The 21549-nt window shown below is 37.5% G+C and overlaps 1 protein-coding gene across 1 annotated transcript; it reads right to left on the bottom strand.

The window, feature by feature from the left end:
* Window positions 1-501: 501 nt before the first annotated feature.
* chst1 (carbohydrate (keratan sulfate Gal-6) sulfotransferase 1) lies at window positions 502-16486 on the bottom strand. Its single transcript, XM_061974805.2, has 2 exons — window positions 16161-16486; window positions 502-2202 (listed from the first exon to the last, which is right to left on the bottom strand). Exon 2 carries the CDS (start codon window positions 2154-2156, stop codon window positions 879-881), a length of 1278 nt encoding a protein of 425 aa, XP_061830789.2. The 5' UTR covers window positions 2157-2202; window positions 16161-16486; the 3' UTR covers window positions 502-878.
* Window positions 16487-21549: the final 5063 nt, after the last annotated feature.

The following is a 21549-nucleotide window of genomic DNA, read 5'->3' as shown; positions in this document are numbered from 1 at the left end:
GAGGCCTTTAATCCCAGGAACACCACACCTACTGTCAAGCATGGTGGTGGTAGTATTATGCTCTGGGCCTGTTTTGCCGCCAATGAAACTGGTGCTTTAAATGGGACAATGAAAAAGGAGGATTACCTCAAAATTCTTCAGAACAACCTAAAATCATCATCGGATGTTGGGTCTTAGGCACAGTTGGGTGTACCAACAGGACAATGACCCCAAACACATGTCAAAAGTGATAAAGGAATGGCTAAACTTGGGACTTCCCGCGGGCCGGATTTTGGACGGGCCGTAGATTGGCGACCGCAGATTTAAATGAATCGTGAAATAATGGATTAAAACAGGAAATATTTAATTCATTAATAAAATAAAAACAATTATATATTTAATACCATATTAATGTATTTAATTCGAATTATATGTTTTTTAAAAGATGTATTTGTTTATTTAATGTGTCCATACTGACATGTGTCTCCATTTTCCTATTACATGCATAGAAACGCCAAAAAGTTTGACTGCAACATTCACTATTTATTGCACAGTTTTGTCATTCCTAGTAAAATAAACATGACCCATTCCGATTGACAACCAATTTTTTTTTTTTTAAGGTTTCGATGAAAGAACTACTTGCATCCACAAAATGAGTAAAAACAGCGTCCTGTTCTCTTCATGGGGAAAAAACATAAAGGACACATTTGTAAACTAGCTTGTTTGATTACTTTTAGGTGTGCTGTTCGTAACATTTAGGGGATCATCCACAGGTCCCCGGCTCCGTGCATTCAAATTTTCATTTAGTGCAAATTTGAAGAGACAAAATGAAAGAAACAACAATGAAAGGCAACAATTATATAAATATATCAAAAATAGCCTGTAGAGAACTATCTTTGTTACAAAAAAGGTGCAAAGATTTTGTCCTGCACTAGTGAGAAAGACATGTTTTTCAGTTCTTCCACCGACCTCACAGTCTTGTATCCCAGTTGGTGGAGAACCTTCTGACACACAGTCTGCGTGTACTCGACCATGTCGTAAGACAGTTTCAAGCGCCAACTCTCTGCGTTAGCGGCGGAGTCTCGTATCGTCCCAAATTTGTGTTTCGCTGACGGCTCGTTGCTTCCGCGAGTGTTAGCATGTATCCAGTCTTCTACGTTCTTATCCATTGGCAGCCCCAGATAATCGTAGATCTCCTTCGTCTTCTGGAGTGGACTTTTCGCCAGATCTTCGTAGCGAACCAACATATATTTTCCCTTCAGCCAATATGGATGGCTTAGACCCGTCGAAACAGAGCTTCGGTAGTCTTCACAGACAACGGTGAGCTGACTCAAGTCAAGATTATAAGGCTTCCGTCCCGTGGCCCTCCAGATACGCCACAGTCGGTACGTATCCCGGAATGTCTCAATCCGGGATGATAGGATTCCACGAGGGTCTCTGACGAGCTGGATGACTTTGATATTCAGTCGAGGATCCTCCAACAAGGCGCGGAGATCCCCGATCTCTGGCACGCGGACAATCTTGATGGCCACGTGTTGTTTCTCCCGGCAAGCCTCCGTGGCCGAAGTCATGTTTAGAAGTGCACATTTCTTAACGCAGTCCCCTTCGTCCACGTTCACATCAGCAGGGCCAAACGCATCACAGACAGGTTGCTGGCACAACGCTCGACTGGCACCACGGCGGAACAGCTTGTCAGTAGTATGGTTCGTAGGTGTCGGTTTGATGTAGCTCTCAAGGAAATACAGATCGCAGCCGTACAAGCTTCTCAAGAGGTCTCGACTAGCGCCCAGCATTACTCGGCGGTCTGCAGTGTTGTGGCTGTGGGACAGACGGGGGATCAGTGTTGTCTGGACGTGATAAAGAGGCTCGAACAGGTAGAAAACCTCTTGGTGTTGGTTGAGAAGTTGGCCGACAAAGGAGGACCCGCTACGAGTGGTGGCCAAAACCAGGACGTGTGTTTTACGGGTTGCGTTTAAGTAAACGTAAGGGTAGTCTTCGCAACCGGCTGACCCCCGCTCAAAGGGCGGATCGGTCTCCGGATCCCCCAGACCGCAGTTCTGCGGACTGGGCAAGGTGCACAACTGGAAGGGCTTGGAAGTGAGCGTACGGATGGCCGTGTACTGGATGGCGATGGAGGCCAAGGCCAGCAGGATCACTGCCTTCCAGGAACATTGCATGGCGGAACCACTTCATTTAGACACAGGAGTCCATGCCAGCTCCTCCCTGGGAACACACAATCGACAAGACATTGGTTTTCCATTCCTTTTCAAATGAGTTAATAACTTCTTTTTTTTAATAATTGAAATCACATTCAGTGCAAATGAATAGTAGCAGACATGCTTCTGATTAGAATTGAAGGTAACTTAACAATGGACCAAACATTCCGTCTTTGCAGACTTTTTATTCCGTGCATCAGAATAAGTGGAGCTTAGCAAACTCATAAAAACACAAATGTGAATCTGAAAAGCAATCATTGCATCCTCTTATTTAATAAAGTGTAAAATACCTAAACAGATGTGGGAAAACACAACAGTATGTTTGTTTACGTTGAACTTCTTGTATCAAATGTTTTGATCATACAGCCAAAAACTGCCAAGTCTGCCTATTATAGCGACTTTGGGATCTTTTTTTTTCTTAGTTTGCTTACAAATTTAGTGAGTCGGGGGTTGAGTTTTTCAGCCAAACTTTTTGAATGTGCGGTTGCTTGTTTGGGCTTGCTTTTCTGTGCCCGCAATAAAGCAAAATGCAATACGACTAAGCCGGTAGATCCCTTATCGTTTTTGACGCAGTGTTTGAGTTTGAGTTTATTTGGAACATGCATGCATACAACATGATACATCACAATTTCCAGTTTCTCTATTCAACGTGTTCGAAAAGGAGTAGGAAGAAGCAGAGCTTATATAATCCTACCCCTCTTCCTTTACATAGCAGTTGCAAAAACCTTTGTTCACTTCCTGTTCTCAATGTATTCACAATATATTCCATAACTAATAACATTCAAAATAAATGAATAAATAAATAATAATAATTATTTAACAATAAATAATAATTAAAGGGGAACATTATCACCAGACCTATGTAAGCGTCAATATATACCTTGATGTTGCAGAAAAAGACCATATATTTTTTAACCGATTTCCGAACTCTAAATGGGTGAATTTTGGCGAATTAAACGCCTTTCTAATATTCGCTCTCGGAGCGATGACGTCACAACGTGGCGTCACATCGGGAAGCAATCCGCCATTTTCTCAAACACCGAGTCAAATCAGCTCTGTTATTTTCCGTTTTTTCGACTGTTTTCCGTACCTTGGAGACATCATGCCTCGTCGGTGTGTTGTCGGAGGGTGTAACAACACGAAAATGGACGGATTCAAGTTGCACCAGTGGCCCAAAGATGTGAAAGTGGCAAGAAATTGGACGTTTGTTCCGCACACTTTACCGACGAAAGCTATGCTACGACAGAGATGGCAAGAATGTGTGGATATCCTGCGACACTCAAAGCAGATGCATTTCCAACGATAAAGTCAAAGAAATCTGCCGCCAGAACCCCATTGAATCTGCCGGAGTGTGAGCAATTCAGGGACAAAGGACCTCGGTAGCATGGCAAGCAATGGCGGCAGTTTGTTCCCGCAGACGAGCGAGCTAAACCCCCTATCGACCCTAGCTTCCCTGGCCTGCTGACATCAACTCCAAAACTGGACAGATCAGCTTTCAGGAAAAGAGCGCGGATGAGGGTATGTCTACAGAATATATTAATTGATGAAAATTGGGCTGTCTGCACTCTCAAAGTGCATGTTGTTGCCAAATGTATTTCATATGCTGTAAACCTAGTTCATAGTTGTTATTTTCCTTTAATGCCAAACAAACACATACCAATCGTTGGTTAGAAGGCGATCGCCGAATTCGTCCACGCTTTCTCCCGTGTCGCTGGCTGTCGTGTCGTTTTCGTCGTTTTCGCTTGCATACGGTTCAAACCGATATGGTTCAATAGCTTCAGTCTCTCCTTCAATTTCGTTTTCGCTACCTGCCTCCACACTACAACCATCCGTTTCAATACATGCGTAATCTGTTGAATCGCTTAAGCCGCTGAAATCCGAGTCTGAATCCGAGCTAATGTCGCTATAGCTTGCTGTTCTTTCCGCCATGTTTGTTTGTGTTGGCTTCACTATGTGACGTCACAGGAAAATGGACGGGTGTATATAATGATGGTTAAAATCAGGCACTTTGAAACTTTTTTTAGGGATATTGCGTGATGGGTAAAAATTAAAAAAAAACTTTGAAAAATATAATAAGCCACTGGGAACTGATTTTTAATGGTTTTAACAATTCTGAAATTGTGATAATGTTCCCCTTTAATAATCATATGGTGAGATAAATAAGATTATCTAGAAAATTTGTAAACACTTCAAATTTGAAGAATTTATTGAAGTGGATTATATTAGTACATTGTTTGATTTCTTTACTTAATCCATGGGTGTCAAATGTACGGCCCGAGGGCCGGATCAGGCCCGCGAACTGGTTTTATCCGTCCCGTGGGATGAGTTTGCTAAATATAAAAATGAACTTGAAATTTTAGAATGAAAGAAACAGCTGTTCTAAAGGTGTCCACTGGATGTTGTAATCAGTCGAGGAAAATGATCAAACTACATAAATAACATACTGTAATTTGATTTTGATACCATTTTTTTATCCTGATAGATTGAAAATTAACACTAATAAGTTGACTGATGAACATTATCCCATATTGTATTCAGAAAATATAAATAACATCAAATAAAGTATATATACTATTAAACGCAACAGGTAATTGTAAAAAAAACCAACATTATAATTTGTACAATTTCAGAATGTGCTTGTTCTATTTTTAAACAAAGAAAACAATCTGAAGTTGTCTTTATTTTTAAGTTATCGTGTCGTGATTTTACCAGTCCCGCCCACTTGGGAGTAGTTTTTTCTCCATGTGGCCCCCGATCTAAAATGAGTTTGACACCCCTGGCTTAATCCAATCCATAATTTAATTCCACATACTGATAGACTGAAGGTCTTAAGTGTTGTACGTGCGTACAAATGTTTTAAATGAAATTTTTCTCTAAGATTATATTTTCTATGTTTTCTGGTTATCGCGAGACCCCTGGTCGACTTGGCATGCCTCTAAAAACACGCGAATGACGCATGTGTCGCTACGCCAGACTGATAAAGAAACACAAAGTGAGACTTAGTGGCATTAAGTGGGGTAAACATATTTAAAAAATATAATTTTCAATATAGACGACGTTTACTTTGCTTTGCAAGAATAAGCGCAATTAAACTGTTGATTAATAATTGATACGGCACGTCATATGAAATGTACATATTCCAAGCCCCTTCCTGCTCTGTTACTGATGTCATTACAATAACAAATATCCCCAGGTTTCAATATGTTAACACTTTTTTTGCACAAAAAAAAGGAACAATTTACAACATCTTTTCCCATGACTGTTTTGATACAACATATCACGCTAATAATACCAAGATGCACAAAACAACACAACGAGACAAAACCAATTAAAAAGAGCTAAAAATAGTCATTAATGCAGCTTGTCACACATCAATCGGTGTTATTGATCGTCTTGGTGAGCTTATTGGATCAATAACAACAGACAATGATTACATAATACACCCAGCACAATCCGCTGCATGACTGTTCACACTGTCACTTTGCAATATATGGTATAGCCTAATGGTATGTGTATATATTATGTCAGTATGCAAAACACACTATTTTATTCAAATAATTTAAGTTAGTCAACATTTATATTATTTATATTGTGCTTGGTATAAATTATATATATATATATATATATATATATATATATATATATGTATATATATATATATATATATATATATATATATATATATATATATATATATATATATGTATATATATATATATATATATATGTATATATATATATATATATGTATATATATATATATATATGTATATATATATATATATATATATATATATATATATATATATATATATATATATATATATATATATATATATATATATATATATATATATATATATATATATATATATATCGGAAACAGTGATTTTATACCATATATATTTACATACACTTGTAAAGAACATAATGTCATGGCTGTCTTGAGTTTCCAATAATTTCTACAACTCTTATTTTTTTGTGATAGAGTTATTGGAGCGCATACTTGTTTGTCACAAAACACATTCATGAAGTTTGGTTCTTTTATGAATTTATTGTGGGTCTACTGAAAATGTGACCAAATCTGCTGGGTCAAAAGTATACATACAGCAATGTTAATATTTGGTTAGATGTCTGTCAGAATAATTGTATCTAAGTTATCACAATACCTGTGTGTTTCCATGAGTTCCCGGAGAGCAGACAAAAGCTGTCTTTGATCTTACCAAGCAAAAGGATTGTAAAACTCCACTGAGTATGATGGGAAGCGACATGATCTATTGTAATCCACAGGAAGATCTTGTCTTGACCCGAGATCTGCAAAGCGGAGAGGAAGCAAGACCTGACGCGAGCGCAAGGCATCTTTTCTTTGAACTGTTTTGTGACCAAGGGCGACGGCTGTTTATGACCCCCTCTCCCCTTAGAAACAGTTGTTGCCATGTAATCAGGGAAAGTCCAAATAAAAGAGGAGGCGTAGAATTCTCTTGTCAGAGCGTGGGACGACACTGCACAAGGATACAGATCTAAGCGCTCTCCTCATTGAGCTAAATTGAATCCTGTCTCTGTTTAATTCCTTACTTCTTGTCTGTTTAATATATGTCATCTGTGTTTGAACCTGACAAGTCCCTTGGCAAGTTTCTGGTTGATTTTTTTAGGTCATTGTCCTGTTGGAACACCCAACTGCGCCCAAGACCCAACCTCCGGGCTGATGATTTTAGGTTGTCCTGAAGAATTTAGAGGTAATCCTCCTTTTTCAATGTTTAATTTTTTGTTTCATCTGACATCACATGGACAAAGATAAGACCTTCTGGAGGAAAGTTCTGTGGTCAGATTAAACACAAATTTAGCTCTTTGGCCACAATACCCAGCAATATGTTTGGAGGAGAACAAGTGAGGCCTTTTTATCCCAGGAACACCAATTCCTACCGTCAAGCATGGTGGTGGTAGTATTATCCCCTGGGTCTGTTTTGCTGCCAATGGAACTGGTGCTTTACAGAGAGTAAATGAGACAATGAAAAAGGAGGATTACCTCCAAATTATTCAGGACAACCTAAAATGATCAGCCCGGAGGTTGGGTCTTGGCGCAGTTGGGTGTTCCAACAGGACAATGACCTCAAACACACGTCAAAAGTGGTAAAGGAATGGCTAAATCAGGCTAGAATTAAGGTTTTAGAATGGTCTTCTCAAAGTCCTGACTTAAACGTGTGGACAATGCTGAAGAATCAAGTCCATGTCAGGAAACCAACACATTTACCTGAACTGCACCAATTTTGTCAAGAGGAGTGGTCAAAAATTCAACCAGAAGCTTGTGGATGGCTACCAAAAGCGCCTTATTGCAGTGAAAAACTTGCCAAGGGACATGCAACCAAATATTAACATTGCTGTATGTATACTTTTGACGCAGCAGATTTGGTCACATTTTTAGTAGACCCCATAATAAATTCATAAAAGAACCAAACTTCATGAATGTTTTTTGTGACCAACAAGTGTGTGCTCCAATCACTCTATCACAAAAAAATAAGAGTTGTAGAAATTATTGGAAACTCAAGACAGCCATGACATTATGTGTATGTAAACTTTTGACCATGACTGTATGTACATACATATAGATGTGTATATATACACACATATATACACAAATATATATATATATATATATATATATATATATATATATATATATATATATATATATATATATATATATATATATATATATATATATATATAAATACACATATATATAAACACACACACACATATACATATATATATATATATATATATATATAAAGATACACATATATATATATATATATATAAACACACACACACACATATATATGGTGGGTTTCCTGTTGGGCTTCTTTTGGGCTTGTTTTCATCAAACTGTTTGCTTGCTTCTCTCGTGAGATCTGGCAACACTGGCACCAGCCCACTTTCTTCCACAATCGAGTGCCTAAACAAAGTGTCTCATGCATTGGTGACTCACTGTCTGTCTGTCTGTATAACTGCAAATTAAGACACTGTGCAGCTAAAAAAAAAATGCCGTTTGTATTTGTTCATCTATTTGAAGGGACGCAAAGGATGCTGTGTAAATATGTCGAATTCTAGCAAGGATGCTAATTTTCATCCGCAGTCCCTCAACATAAAAACAATATTAAGGCTGCAACGTTTAAATGGATTAGAAAAAAAGTTGATGCATTTTCTGTTACATATTTAATTGTAACTAACAGAAATGTATAAATTCTGGACCACATAAAGCACATATAAGCGAACATACACTATATTGCCAAAAGTATTTGGCCACCTGCCTTTACTCACATATGAACTTGAAGTGCCATCCCATGGAATTGTCCAAAATGTTTTGGTCTCCTGGAGCATTCAAAGTTCCTTTCACTGGAACTAAGGGGCCAAGCCCAACTCCTGAAAAACCAACCCCACACCATAATTCCTCCTCCACTATATTTCACAGTCGGCACAGTGCAGTCTGAAATGTACGCAACCTCCTAACCCAGACTGGTCCATCAGATTGCCAGATAGAAAAGCGTGATTAATCACTCCAGAGAAGGCATCTCTACTGCTCTAGAGTCCAGTGGCAACGTGCTTTACACCACTGCATCCCACGCTTTGCATTGGACTTGGTGATGTATGGCTTAGATGCAGCTGCTCTGCCATGGAAACCCATTCCATGATTGATTGATTGATTGAAGCTTTTACTAGTAGATTGCACAGTACAGTACATATTCCGTACAATTGACCACTAAATGGTAACACCCGAATAAGTTTGATCAATTCATGAAGCACTCTGCGTACTGTACGTGGGCTATATGGAAGGTCACATGAAGTTTGGAGCTCTGTAGCAACTGACCGTGCAGAAAGTCTTTGCACTATGCGCTTCAGCATACGCTGACCCCTCTCTGTCAGTTTACGTGGCCTACCACGTGGTGGCTGACTTGCTGCTGTTCCCAAACTCTTCACTTTTCTTATAATAAAGTTGACGTTGGAATATTTAGGAGGAAGGACATTTCTGGATTTGTTGCACAGGTGGCATCCTATGACAGTTCCACGCTGGAAATGACTGAGAGAGGCCCATTTTTTCACAAATGTTTGTAGAAACAGTCTCCATGCCTAAGTGCTTGGTTTTATACACCAAGTGATTAGGACACCTGATTCTCATCATTTGGATGTGTGGCCAAATACTTTTGGCAATATAGTGTAGTTTACAACTATATACTACTATACAGTAAAATGATTAAAAAAACAGCGACCACAAAAAGGGACAATCGGTAGAAAATGGATGATTGGATGGATATAGCAACAGTAATAATAAATAGGTTAAAACGTTGCCTGTAACCAACCAACCGTAGCAAAGTATGTAACTATAGATTAATTTAGTAATCAAGTTATTTATCAAATATTTTGTCCGGTTAATCGAGTAAACACATTTTATAGCCTCAATGTGTAATCTCGGAAAAAACAGTTGCCATAACCTTATTTTTTAAATAAATGCACAACATAATCATTGACTTTGCACTTTTAAAATGTGTGCATTAATAAAAGATAAATAAACAAGCAAACAAACAAACTCTTTGCTAAGAGATCACAGCACCAACACACCACCGCTGAAACTATGTCCGCGTCTTTCAAGTTCCAGGCTCTCATTGCAGTTCGGATTGTTGTTTTTTTTGTTTTTTTTATCAATTTCCTATTAGTTACACTCATTAAACAATTAATCGAAGTGATATAATATAAATCAAAGCTTTTTCCTAATCGATGTAATCAGCCTTCCCGGTAAGGTCTATTCAGGTGTACTGGAGAGGAGGCTACACCGGATAGTCGAACCTCGGATTCAGGAGGAACAGTGTGGTTTTCGTCCTGGTCGTGGAACTGTAGACCAGCTCTATACTCTCGGCAGTGTCCTTGAGGGTGCATGGGAGTTTGCCCAACCAGTCTCCATGTGCTTTGTGGACTTAGAGAAGGCATTCGACCGTGTACTCCGGACGTCCTGTGGGGAGTGCTCAGAGAGTATGGGGTAACGGACTGTCTGATTGTGGCGGTCCGCTCCCTGTATGGTCAATGTCAGAGCTTGGTCCGCATTGCCGGCAGTAAGTCGGACCCGTTTCCAGTGAGGGTTGGACTCCGCCAAGGCTGCCCTTTGTAACCGATTCTGTTCATAACTTTATGGACAGAATTTCTAGGCGCAGTCAAGGCGTTGAGGGGATCTGGTTTGGTGGCTGCAGGATTAGGTCTCTGCTTTTTACAGATGATGTGGTCCTGATGGCTTCATCTGGTCAAGATCTTCAGCTCTCACTGGATCGGTTCGCAGCCGAGTGTGAAGCGACTGGGATGGGAATCAGCATCTCTAAGTCCAAGAGTCCATGGTTCTCGCCCGGGTTGGGGAGGAGATCTTGCCCCAAGTGGAGGAGTTCAAGTACCTCGGAGTCTTGTTCACGAGTGAGGGAAGAGTGGATCGTGAGATCGACAGGCGGATCAGTGCGGCGTCTTCAGTAATGCGGACGCTGTATCGATCCGTTGTGGTGAAGAAGGAGCTGAGCCGGAAGGCAAAGCTCTCAATTTACCGGTCGATCTACTTTCCCATCCTTACCTATGGTTATCTTTGGGTTATGACCGAAAGGACAAGATCACGGGTACAAGCGGCTGAAATGAGTTACCTCCGCCGGGTGGCGGGGCTCTCCCTTAGAGATAGGGTGAGAAGCTCTGTCATCCGGGATGAGCTCAAGGTAAAGCTGCTGCTCCTCCACATCGAGAGGAGCCAGATGAGGTGGTTCGGGCATCTGGTCAGGATGCCACCCGAACGCCTCCTTATGGAAGTGTTTCGGGCACGTCCGACCGGCAGGAGGCCACGGGGAAGTCCCAGGACACGTTGGGAAGACAATCTCTCCCGGCTGGCCTGGGAACGCCTCGGGATCCCCTGGGAGGAGCTTGACGAAGTGGCTGGGGAGAGGGAAGTCTGGTCTTCCCTACATAGGCTGCTGCCCCCGCGACCCGACCTCAGATAAGCAGAAAAAGATGGATGGATGTTATCAAATCGTCTGTCCCCGCTCTTTGCCATCTTGGCCCAAAAGAGTCTAAAATGAAGTCCAAATTTACGTTCATTTATCCATTTCCTTCATTATGTCTATGTTTTTTTTGCATGTTTCTCTGCCTTTAAAACTAAGAGTGTTGCAGTTATTCGTTATTTGAGTAATTGAGTATTCTAAAGATTATTTTGTTTGATTATTCGAATATATGTAAATAACACAGACTTTATAGCCTCTATCCTTATTTCAAGGAAAACAGCTGAAATCGACAAACAATTTTATGCCTATTTAAAGTTCCAGGCACTCCATGTGGTCCCGATTTGTATCAGTTTATATTAATTGACACTCATTAAACGATTATTTGAAGCAACAAAAACAAAAAGCTTTTTTCTAATTGAATAATTGTTGCAGGCCTATAATAAAGTACAAAGTCGGCAAAAAGAGTAAAAAATAAAGTTTAAATTAATGTTCACTTATCCATTTCATCCATCATGCATATGTTTTTGTGCATTATTTTCTGCATGTAAAAGTACAGCTGTTGATTAATTTCGTAATCGAGTAATCAATAGATTAGTTCGTTCGATTAATCGAGTACCGTATTTTCCGGACCATAGGGCGCACCGCCGATGAATGGTCTATTTTTGATCTTTTTTCATATATAAGGCGCACCGGATTATAGGGCGCATTAAATGAGTCATATTATTATTATTATTATTTTCTAAATAGAAAACATTTCCTTGTGGTCTACATAACATGTAATGGTGGTTCTTTGGTCAAAATGTTGCATAGGTTATGTTTTACAGATCATCTTCAAGCCGCTTTCTGACAGTCGCTTCAGGATGCGTCGTTTTGTGGGCGGTCTTATTTACGTGGCTCACCTTCGGCAGCGTCTTCTCCCCGTCATCTTTGTTGTAACGGTGTAGCGTGCAAGGACGGCGGCGAAAAAACGTCCGACTGGAACTCTCTAATAAGTAAAGTTCCTTGGGTGAATAATGGAAACTCACTACACCGGTATGTTTTAGCGCTTTCATGGCGAGTTTACTGACAGATATAAGTAAGAACTTTACACTACTTTATATTAGAAATGGCAACAATGGAGGATAAATGTCCCATAACAAGAAGATAGAGAAAAATAAGAAGTTTATTGACTACAGGGTTGCCACGGACTACAAAGGCGGACAAACACGCGCAATTTTTCAGGATTTACACAGATCTCAAATACAGATCAGCAGGTACCAGAAGGTAAGAAAAGTTGGGTGAATAATGTAAACTCACTACACCGGTTTGTTTTATCGCTTTCATGGCGAGTTTACTGACAGATATAAGTAAGAACTTTACACTACTTTATATTAGAAATAGCAACAATGGAGGATATATGTCCCATAACAAGAAGATAGAGAAAAATAAGAAGTTTATTGACTACGGGGTTGCCACGGACTACAAAGGCGGACAAACGCGCGCAATTTTTCAGGATTTACACAGATCCCAAATACAGATCAGCAGGTACCAGAAGGTAAGAAAAGTTGCTTTTGCATAATATTGCGAAAAACAAGACTCGTATGTTTAATGCGCCATCAATCCATCAAGCGGTGGGGCTTCATAGCTTACCAAAGTCGTACTAAAATATTGTGATAGATTTTGGAGCGCCGTGTATAAAAAAGTTCTATATTTTCAATGGAACATTTAACATGTTGGTGTTGTTTACTTGAGACCCATCATAGTGCAGTCTACACTTATCTCTTATGTTTGACTGCCATCTACCGATCAAACTTATTATTACACAATGTACCAAATAAAATAGCTTTGAGGTGGGTCAGCTCAACCAAACTTATTCCTTACATTAGAAGCGCCGGGTTATAAGGCGCACTGTCGAGTTTTGAGAAGAAGAAAAACAGATTTTAAATGCGCCTTATAGTCCGGAAAATATGGTAATTGGATAACGCACTTTATAGCTCTTATACTGATTTTAGGGAAAGTAGCTAAAAAAAAACAAAAAACAATGTTCTGTTTTTCATTAGTTACATTCAATAAATGATTAATCGAAGCAATAGAATATAAATCAAAGTTTTATTTCTAATCGATTAATTGCTGCAGCCCTATAGCAAAATGCAAAGTCGGTGTTTACTTGCCTCTCCCATCCCCCGCCTATATTTCTTTATGGCTGTCAAAAATTACTCATGTGATTAATTACAAACAAACTTGGATTTTTGACCGCGTACGCTTCTTTACCTTAAAGGTGGCGCATGTTCACCAATCAGGTGAATGCATATGGTCAGTGCAAAGATGAGTGAGGAGACTATGATCCCAGTCTCTCATTACACTTCTTTTAAATTTTATCCTGAAGTGCCCTTTCTCTCAAGCGATTCAAAGCACTTTACACTGAAAAACCCATCTGAGCTATGTTTGTACCAAAGAAAGGAAGGTGAAGTGTCTTGCCCAAGGACACAACGGGATTCGGGAAAGTTTCTGGTCGGCAACTCTACCATCTGAGCCACCCCGCCCCATTTTATTTATTCATTTATTATTATTCAGAATTGTTTTCATTTAATTTCAGCATAAACTCTGCCTGCAGCTCCCCACCCCCCGTTTTTATTGTATTTACTAAAAATAAAAGAAGAAGAAAAAAACAAGTAGATCCATGATGTCAATAGTACGGCCCGGATCAGGCCCGCGAACAGGTATTATCCGGCCCTCGAGAAGAGTTTGCTAAGTATAAAAATGAACCTTAAATTTTTGAATGAAAGAAACAGCTGTTCTAAATGTGTCCACTGGATGTCGCAATAGCAATTCTTTGTATCTTTGTAGATGATGCTACATATGTACAAAATAAACCACATGATGTTACTGCATCAGTCGAGCAAAATGATCAAACTACATAAATAACAGCCTGTAATTTGATTTTGCTTTTTTTTCATTTTTTTTTATTGACATCCAGCAACAGACATTCCTATCCATTACATCATATTCACATAAATCATATATCTACTGTCTGCCCTAAATGTCAAAATAGTTTTGTTTATATCCCCCCCATACCACCCACCCCCCCCCAAAAAAGAAAGAAACAAAAAAACAAAGTAATATCTACAAATACATCAATAAACAAAGAAAAAAAAAGAAAGAAAAAAAAAGAAAAATAAATAATAATACATTAATAATAATAGTAATCAGAAATAAAATGACTCCCTATATGTGTATATGTATGTATATATATATATATATCTATATATCTGTCATTCGATTTTGATATAATTTTTTTATCTTGATAGATTGAAAATTAACACCAATGAACATGACTGACGAACAGTATCACATATTTTATTCAGAAAGTATAAATAACGACAAATAAAGATAGAATACTATTAACCGCAACATGTAAGTGTAAAAAAAACCAACAACATTACGATTTGTACACTTTCAAAGTGTGCTTGTTCTTATTTTAAAACTAAGAAAACAATCTGAAGTTGTCTTTATTTTTAAGTTATCGTGCTGTGATTTTACCAGTCCATAATCAGTGATTAATCATGATTAATCCAAAATCAAAACAAATCACATTGATTTCTGCATGCAAAACTATACTTATTCACTGTAAAATGTGTTTTGGGTTAATATTTTCGGGTTGGATAAATTAAAAACCGGGCGACCACATACTTTCTGTCAAGTCCACATGTGTGCGCCGAGCACCACGATGGCCTGACCAAATAGTGCAATTACTATTAATTACTATTATTATTATAAATACTATTACTATTAACCGCATCATGTAAGTGTAAAAAACAAAAACAACAACATTATGATTTGTACAATTTCAGAATGTGCTTGTTCTATTTTTAAAACAAAGAAAACAATCTGAAGTTGTCTTTATTTTTAAGTTATCGTGCCGTGATTTTACCAGTCCGGCCCCCACCGGGAGTAGATTTTTCTCCACCTGGCCCCCGATCTAAAATGAGTTCGACACCCCTGAATTAAAGTAAATTATGAATGAACAGGAGTAGAAACAAATAAAATAAATAAAACTGTTAAAAACTTTTGACGTGCGCTCAAGCAAAACATGTTTTAAAATGTTCCGTGACGACATTCTGACTATTTTGGTCCAGGTATGTTTTTTTTTAAAGTTTATTAAAATTGCGCAAATGCGAATAATTAGCGATTAATCATGATTAATCCAAATTCCAAACAAATCGCCTTGATTTCTGCATGCAAAACCATACTTATTCACTGTAAAATGAGTTTTTGGGTTACTATTTTCGGGTTCCTTCAGCACGCACTCATAAAAACCACATATCCACAACATCGTCTCCCTATTTGCAGCCTCACTTTCTGTCAAGTCCACATGTGTGCGCCGAGCACCACGACGGCCTGACCGAAGAGTGCAATTACTCGACTCCACTACGGTGCTTACACCTAATGAGAAGAAAGCTGCACAAATAATGTCACATCAAGGAGATGTGATGCTGCAAGTGGGGGAAAAAAAGCAAAAAAAAAAAAAAGCAAATAAAAGAACATTTCCAGAACAGCGAATCACAAGCTCGCCCATGCAGGAAGCTTTGATGATGTACAATAAATAAATCCTCTCATCATCTGACAGCATTAAATATGTCCGCTCCAACAGAGAACACATTGTGCAAAAATCCACTTGAATAACTTGCATGTATTGAACAACATAAACAATGACGATAGGCTGGTTTTTGAACAGTTTGCCCTGGCTAAATATAGCCTGTTGTAACTGTAAATGACACAGAGCTTGCACATGGGAGAAATGCACATGTGCAAGCTCCATTTTTTTTTTTTTTTTTGCATGCAGACCGCAGTGAACAGGTTGAGCTTGCTGATGAGCTGATGTGAGATGGAGGCGACCTCAGCAACGGCAAGTGATGACTGACGTTATAATCCGGCATTGAAATGACACATTCTCTTCGATTGTTACCTGGTTGGTGGCAGGAGTGTTCTCATGATGATCCCCCCTGGCTTGCCTTTTCTTTTTCTTTTTTTTTTTTTTTTTTTACTCCTCCGACGGATGGGAAATAACCGCACGGTGTCGATGCCGGGTGATGAGGTCTAACGCAGGATTCATCGGAGGAGCTCGGTGTGCGGCTGTTACCACGCAGTCGGGCGGCGAGAGAGTGCGGGAGAGAAAAAAGGAGCCAGCCTTCCTCCTTTTTGTGATGCGTGTGTGTGAGGTACATAAGGACCGATTGTCTGGACCACCCAGACCCCTCCCCTTTCTTTCCACCTGCTTCTCTCTCTCTCTCATAAAAACACACACACACACACACACACACACCATCATCATCATCATGGTCTGTACTCGCCTGCCACATAACACTACACCCCCCCACTCCCCCTCGCCTCTCTCCATCCATCCGTCCAATGGCATCGAGGCATCATCCCATCACCAATCGCATACTTTTAAATAGTTTCTTGTGTGAAAGTACATCATCTTTTTGTTGTGGCCTCCTTTTCCAACTGCAAGATGTGCTGTATCACATATCCTGTCCGTGCCATCAGAATGCAATGTCTCCACTGCACTTTATTTGGGAATTTTGTCTATTATTCACAATCTCTATGTATGACAACAACACACATACACGTACACACACACACACTCTTGTATTTGTTACCTTCTTAAGACCTCCGAAAAAAGCCTACCTCTAGTACTATAATAAAAGTCGTAATTTTACACAAAACGTGTGCAATATTATGATAAAAGTTGGAATTTTACTCAATAACAGTCGCAAATTTAGAAGAAAAGCTTGAAATTTTGGCAATTTTATGAAAAGGGTCGTGATTTTACTCGACAGCAGTCACAATTGTAACTTTTCAAATTTTTCAAGTAAAAATTTTAGTTACAAACTTTACAATTTTGGCAATATTATGTTAATCATCTGAATTAGTCATAATTTTACTCCAAAAAAAAGTCAATATTTTATAAGAACAACACAAAAATTGGCAATATTCTGGTAAAAGTCAGAATTTTATATGAAAAATGTCGCCGTTTTGCATTAAAAAGTAATAATTTTACGAGAAAATATTGCAATATTACAGAAACTGAAAGAAATGAGAAATTGTTCCCAATTTTATAAGAACAAGTCGACACGTGACAAAGAGACTGCCTTTAGTTAATTTATTTATTTTGGAATTTTTTGTTTGTAATTGGTTTTGAATCATTATTTACTTCAAGTTATTTTGTCTCTATATACATATTTATTTTGTTGTTTTTAATTAATTTTGGCCAAAGGGGGCGCATTTAAATTTTTTACACACATTTGTTATTTCATATGTTGACCACAGGTGCCATCAGAATGCAATGTCTCCACTGCACTTTATTTGGGATTTTTGTCTATTATTCACAATCTCTATGTATGACAACAACACGCACACACACGTACACACACACACTCTTGTATTTGTTACCTTCTTAAGACCTCCGAAAAATGCCTACCTCTAGTACTATAATAAAAGTCGTAATTTTACTCAACGCAAGTCAAAATTTGTGCAATATTATGATAAAAGTTGGAATTTTACTCAATAACAGTCGCAAATTTACAAGAAAAGCTTGACATTTTGGCAATTTTATGAAAAGGGTCGTGATTTTACTCGACAGAAGTCACAATTGTAACTTTTCAAATTTTTCAAGTTAAAATTTTAGTTGCAAACTTTACGATTTTGGCAATATTATGTTAATCATCTGAATTTTACTCTGCAAAATTATGACTTGCGTCATAATTTTACTCCAAAAAAATGTCAATATTTTACAAGAACAACACAAAAATTTGCAATATTCTGGTAAAAGTCAAAATGTTATATGACAAATGTCGCCATTTTGCATTAAAAAGTAATAATTTTACGAGAAAATATTGCAATATTACAGAAACTGAAAGAAATGAGAAATTGTTCCCAATTTTATAAGAAAAAGTCGACACGTGACAAAGAGACTGCCTTTAGTTTTAATGTATTTATTTTTGAATTTTTTGTTTTTAATTGGTTTTGAATAATTATTTACTTCAAGTTATTATGTCTCTATATACATATTTATTTTATTGTTTTTAATTAATTTTGGCCAAAGGGTGCACATTTCAATTTCTTACACACACTTGTTATTTCATATGTTGACCATAGGGGGAGCACTTTTAAAACCGACACACAGTCAATTTGAAAAAAATCCCTCCTTTTTGGGACCACCCTAATTTTGATAGATGTCACCACCAGGGGTGCAAATGAGACATTCTCTATGAGATGCAATGGTTTTCCGTACTGGGACCATGATTTATGTCCTAACTTGTTCACCCGTCCTCATATGGAAGGTACTTTTCCTTGTTGATGTCTCAAGAAGGGTAGACACACACACACACACACACACACACACACACACACACACACACACACACACACACACACACACACACACACACACACACACACACACACGCTCTTGTATTTGTTACCTTCTTAAGACCTCCGTAAAATGCCTACCTCTAGTACTATAATAAAAGTCGTCATTTTGCTCAACGCAAGTCAAAACGTGCGCAATATTATGATAAAAGTTGGAATTTTACTCAATAACAGTCGCAAATTTACAAGAAAAGCTTGAAATTTTGGCAATTTTATGAAAAGGGTCTTGATTTTACTCGACAGAAGTCACAATTGTAACTTTTCAAATTTTTCAAGTTAAAATTTTAGTTACAAACTTTACAATTTTGGCAATATTATGTTAATCATCTGAATTTTACTCTGCAAAATTATGACTTGCGTCATAATTTTACTCCAAAAAAATGTCAATATTTTACAAGAACAACACAAAAATTGGCAATAGTCTGGTAAAAGTCCGAATTTTATATGACAAATGTCGCCGTTTTGCATTAAAAAGTAATAATTTTACGAGAAATATTGCAATATTACAGCAACTGAAAGAAATGAGAAATTGTTCACAATTTTATAAGAAAATGTCGACACGTGACAAAGAGACTGCCTTTAGTTAATTTATTTATTTTTGAATTTTTCACTTGTAATTGGTTTTGAATCATTAATTGGTTTTGAATCTTTTTTTTAATTTTTATTAATTTTGGCCAAAGTGGGCGCATTTCAATTTCTTACACACATTTGTTATTTCTTATGTTGACCACAGGTGCCATCAGAATGCAATGTCTCCACCGCACTTTATTTGGGAATTTTGTCTATTATTCACAATCTCTATGCATGACAACAACACACACATGTACACACACACATTCTTGTATTTGTTACCTTCTTAAGACCTCCTAAAAATGCCTACCTCTCGTACTATAATAAAAGTCGTAATTTTACTCAACGCAAGTCAAAACGTGTGCAATATTATGATAAAAGTTGGAATTTTACTCAATAACAGTTGCAAATTTACAAGACATTTTATAAAAAGGGTAGTAATTTTACTCGACAGAAGTCACAATTGTAACTTTTCAAATTTTTCAAGTTAAAATTTTAGTCGCAAACTTTACAATTTTGGGAATATTATGTTAATCATCTGAATTTTACTCTGCAAAATTATAACTTGCGTCATAGTTTTACTCCAAAAAAATGTCAATATTTTATAAGAACAACACAAAAATTGGCAATATTCTGGTAAAAGTCAGAATTTTATATGACAAATGTCGCCATTTTGCATTAAAAAGTAAAAAATGTTCGAGAAAATATTGCAATATTACAGAAAGAAAGAAAAAAATGAGAAGTTGTTCCCAATTTTATAGGAAAAAGTCGACACGTGACAAAGAAACTGCCTTTAGTTTTAATGTATTTATTTTTGAATTTTTTGTTTTAAATTGGTTTTGAATCATTATTTACTGCAAGTTATTATGTCTCTATATACATATTTATTTTAGTGTTTTTAATTAATTTTGGCCAAAGGGGGTGCATTTCAATTTCTTACACAGACTTGTTATTTCATATGTTGACCAGAGGGGGAACACTTTTAAAACCGACACACAGTCAATTTGAATAATCCCTCCTTTTTGGGACCACCCTCATTTTGATAGATGTTACCAACAGGGGTGCAAATGAGACATTCTCTATGAGATGCAATGGTTTTCCGTATTGGGACCATGATTTATGTCCTAACTTGTTCACCCGTCCTCATATGGAAGGTACTTTTCCTTGTTGATGTCTCAAGAAGGGTAGACACACACACACACACACACACACACACACACACACACACACACACACACACACACACACACACACACACACACACACACACACACACACACAAACACACGCTCTTGTATTTGTTACCTTCTTAAGACCTCCGAAAAATGCCTACCTCTAGTACTATAATAAAAGTCGTAATTTTACTCAACGCAAGTCAAAACTTGTGCAATACTATGATAAAAAATGGAATTTTACTCAATAACAGTCGCAAATTTACAAGAAAAGCTTGAAATTTTGGCAATTTTATGAAAAGGGTCGTGATTTTACTCGACAAAAGACACAATTGTAACTTTTAAAAATGTAAAAGTTTAAATTTTAGTTACAAACTTTAAAATGTCGGCAATATTATGATAATAATCTGAATTTTACTCTGCAAAATTATGACAAAGGTCATAATTTTATTCCAAAAAATGTCATTATTTTACAAGAACAACTTAAAAATTGGCAATATTGTGATGGAAGTCAGAAATGTTATATGACAAATGTTGCCATTTTGCATCAAAAAGTAGTAATTTTACATAAAAAAAGGAATACTTTTACGTAAAAAAAGGAATAATTTTACGAGAAAATATTACAATAATACAGAAACAGAAAGAAATGAGAAATTGCTCCCAATTGTATACGAAAAAGTCAACAAGTGACAAAGAGACTGCCTTTAGTTATTTTTTTATTTTTATTTTTATTTTTGGTTTTTAATTGGTTTTTAATCATTATTTACTTCAAGTTATTATGTCTCTATATACCATCCATCCATCCATTTTCTACCGCTTGTCCCTTTTGGGGTCGTGGGGGTTGCTGGAGCCTATCTATATATACTTTAAAAAAAAAAATTTTATATTAATTTTGGCCAAAGGGTGCACATTTCAATTTCTTACACACACTTGTTATTTCATATGTTGACCAGAGGGGGAGCACTTTTAAAACCGACACACAGTCAATTTGAATAATCCCTCCTTTTTGGGACCACCCTCATTTTGATAGATGTCACCGTGCAATGGTTTTCCAGTATTAGGATCATGATTTATGTCCTAACTTGTTCACCGGTCCTCATATGGAAGGTACTTTTCCTTGTTGATGTCTCAAGAAGGGTAGACACACACACACACACACACACACACACACACACACACACA

This window comes from Nerophis lumbriciformis, linkage group LG15, assembly GCF_033978685.3.
Source record: "Nerophis lumbriciformis linkage group LG15, RoL_Nlum_v2.1, whole genome shotgun sequence".
Taxonomy (NCBI): Eukaryota; Metazoa; Chordata; class Actinopteri; order Syngnathiformes; family Syngnathidae; genus Nerophis; species Nerophis lumbriciformis.
The sequence above is the reverse complement of the archived record's forward strand: the minus strand, read 5'-3'. Positions and strand labels throughout refer to the sequence as shown.

What these genes read in the sequence shown, in the direction of transcription:
- chst1 (XM_061974805.2), bottom strand. Translation starts at nt 2,156, where the DNA reads ATGCAATGTTCCTGGAAGGCAGTGATCCTGCTGGCCTTGGCCTCCATC.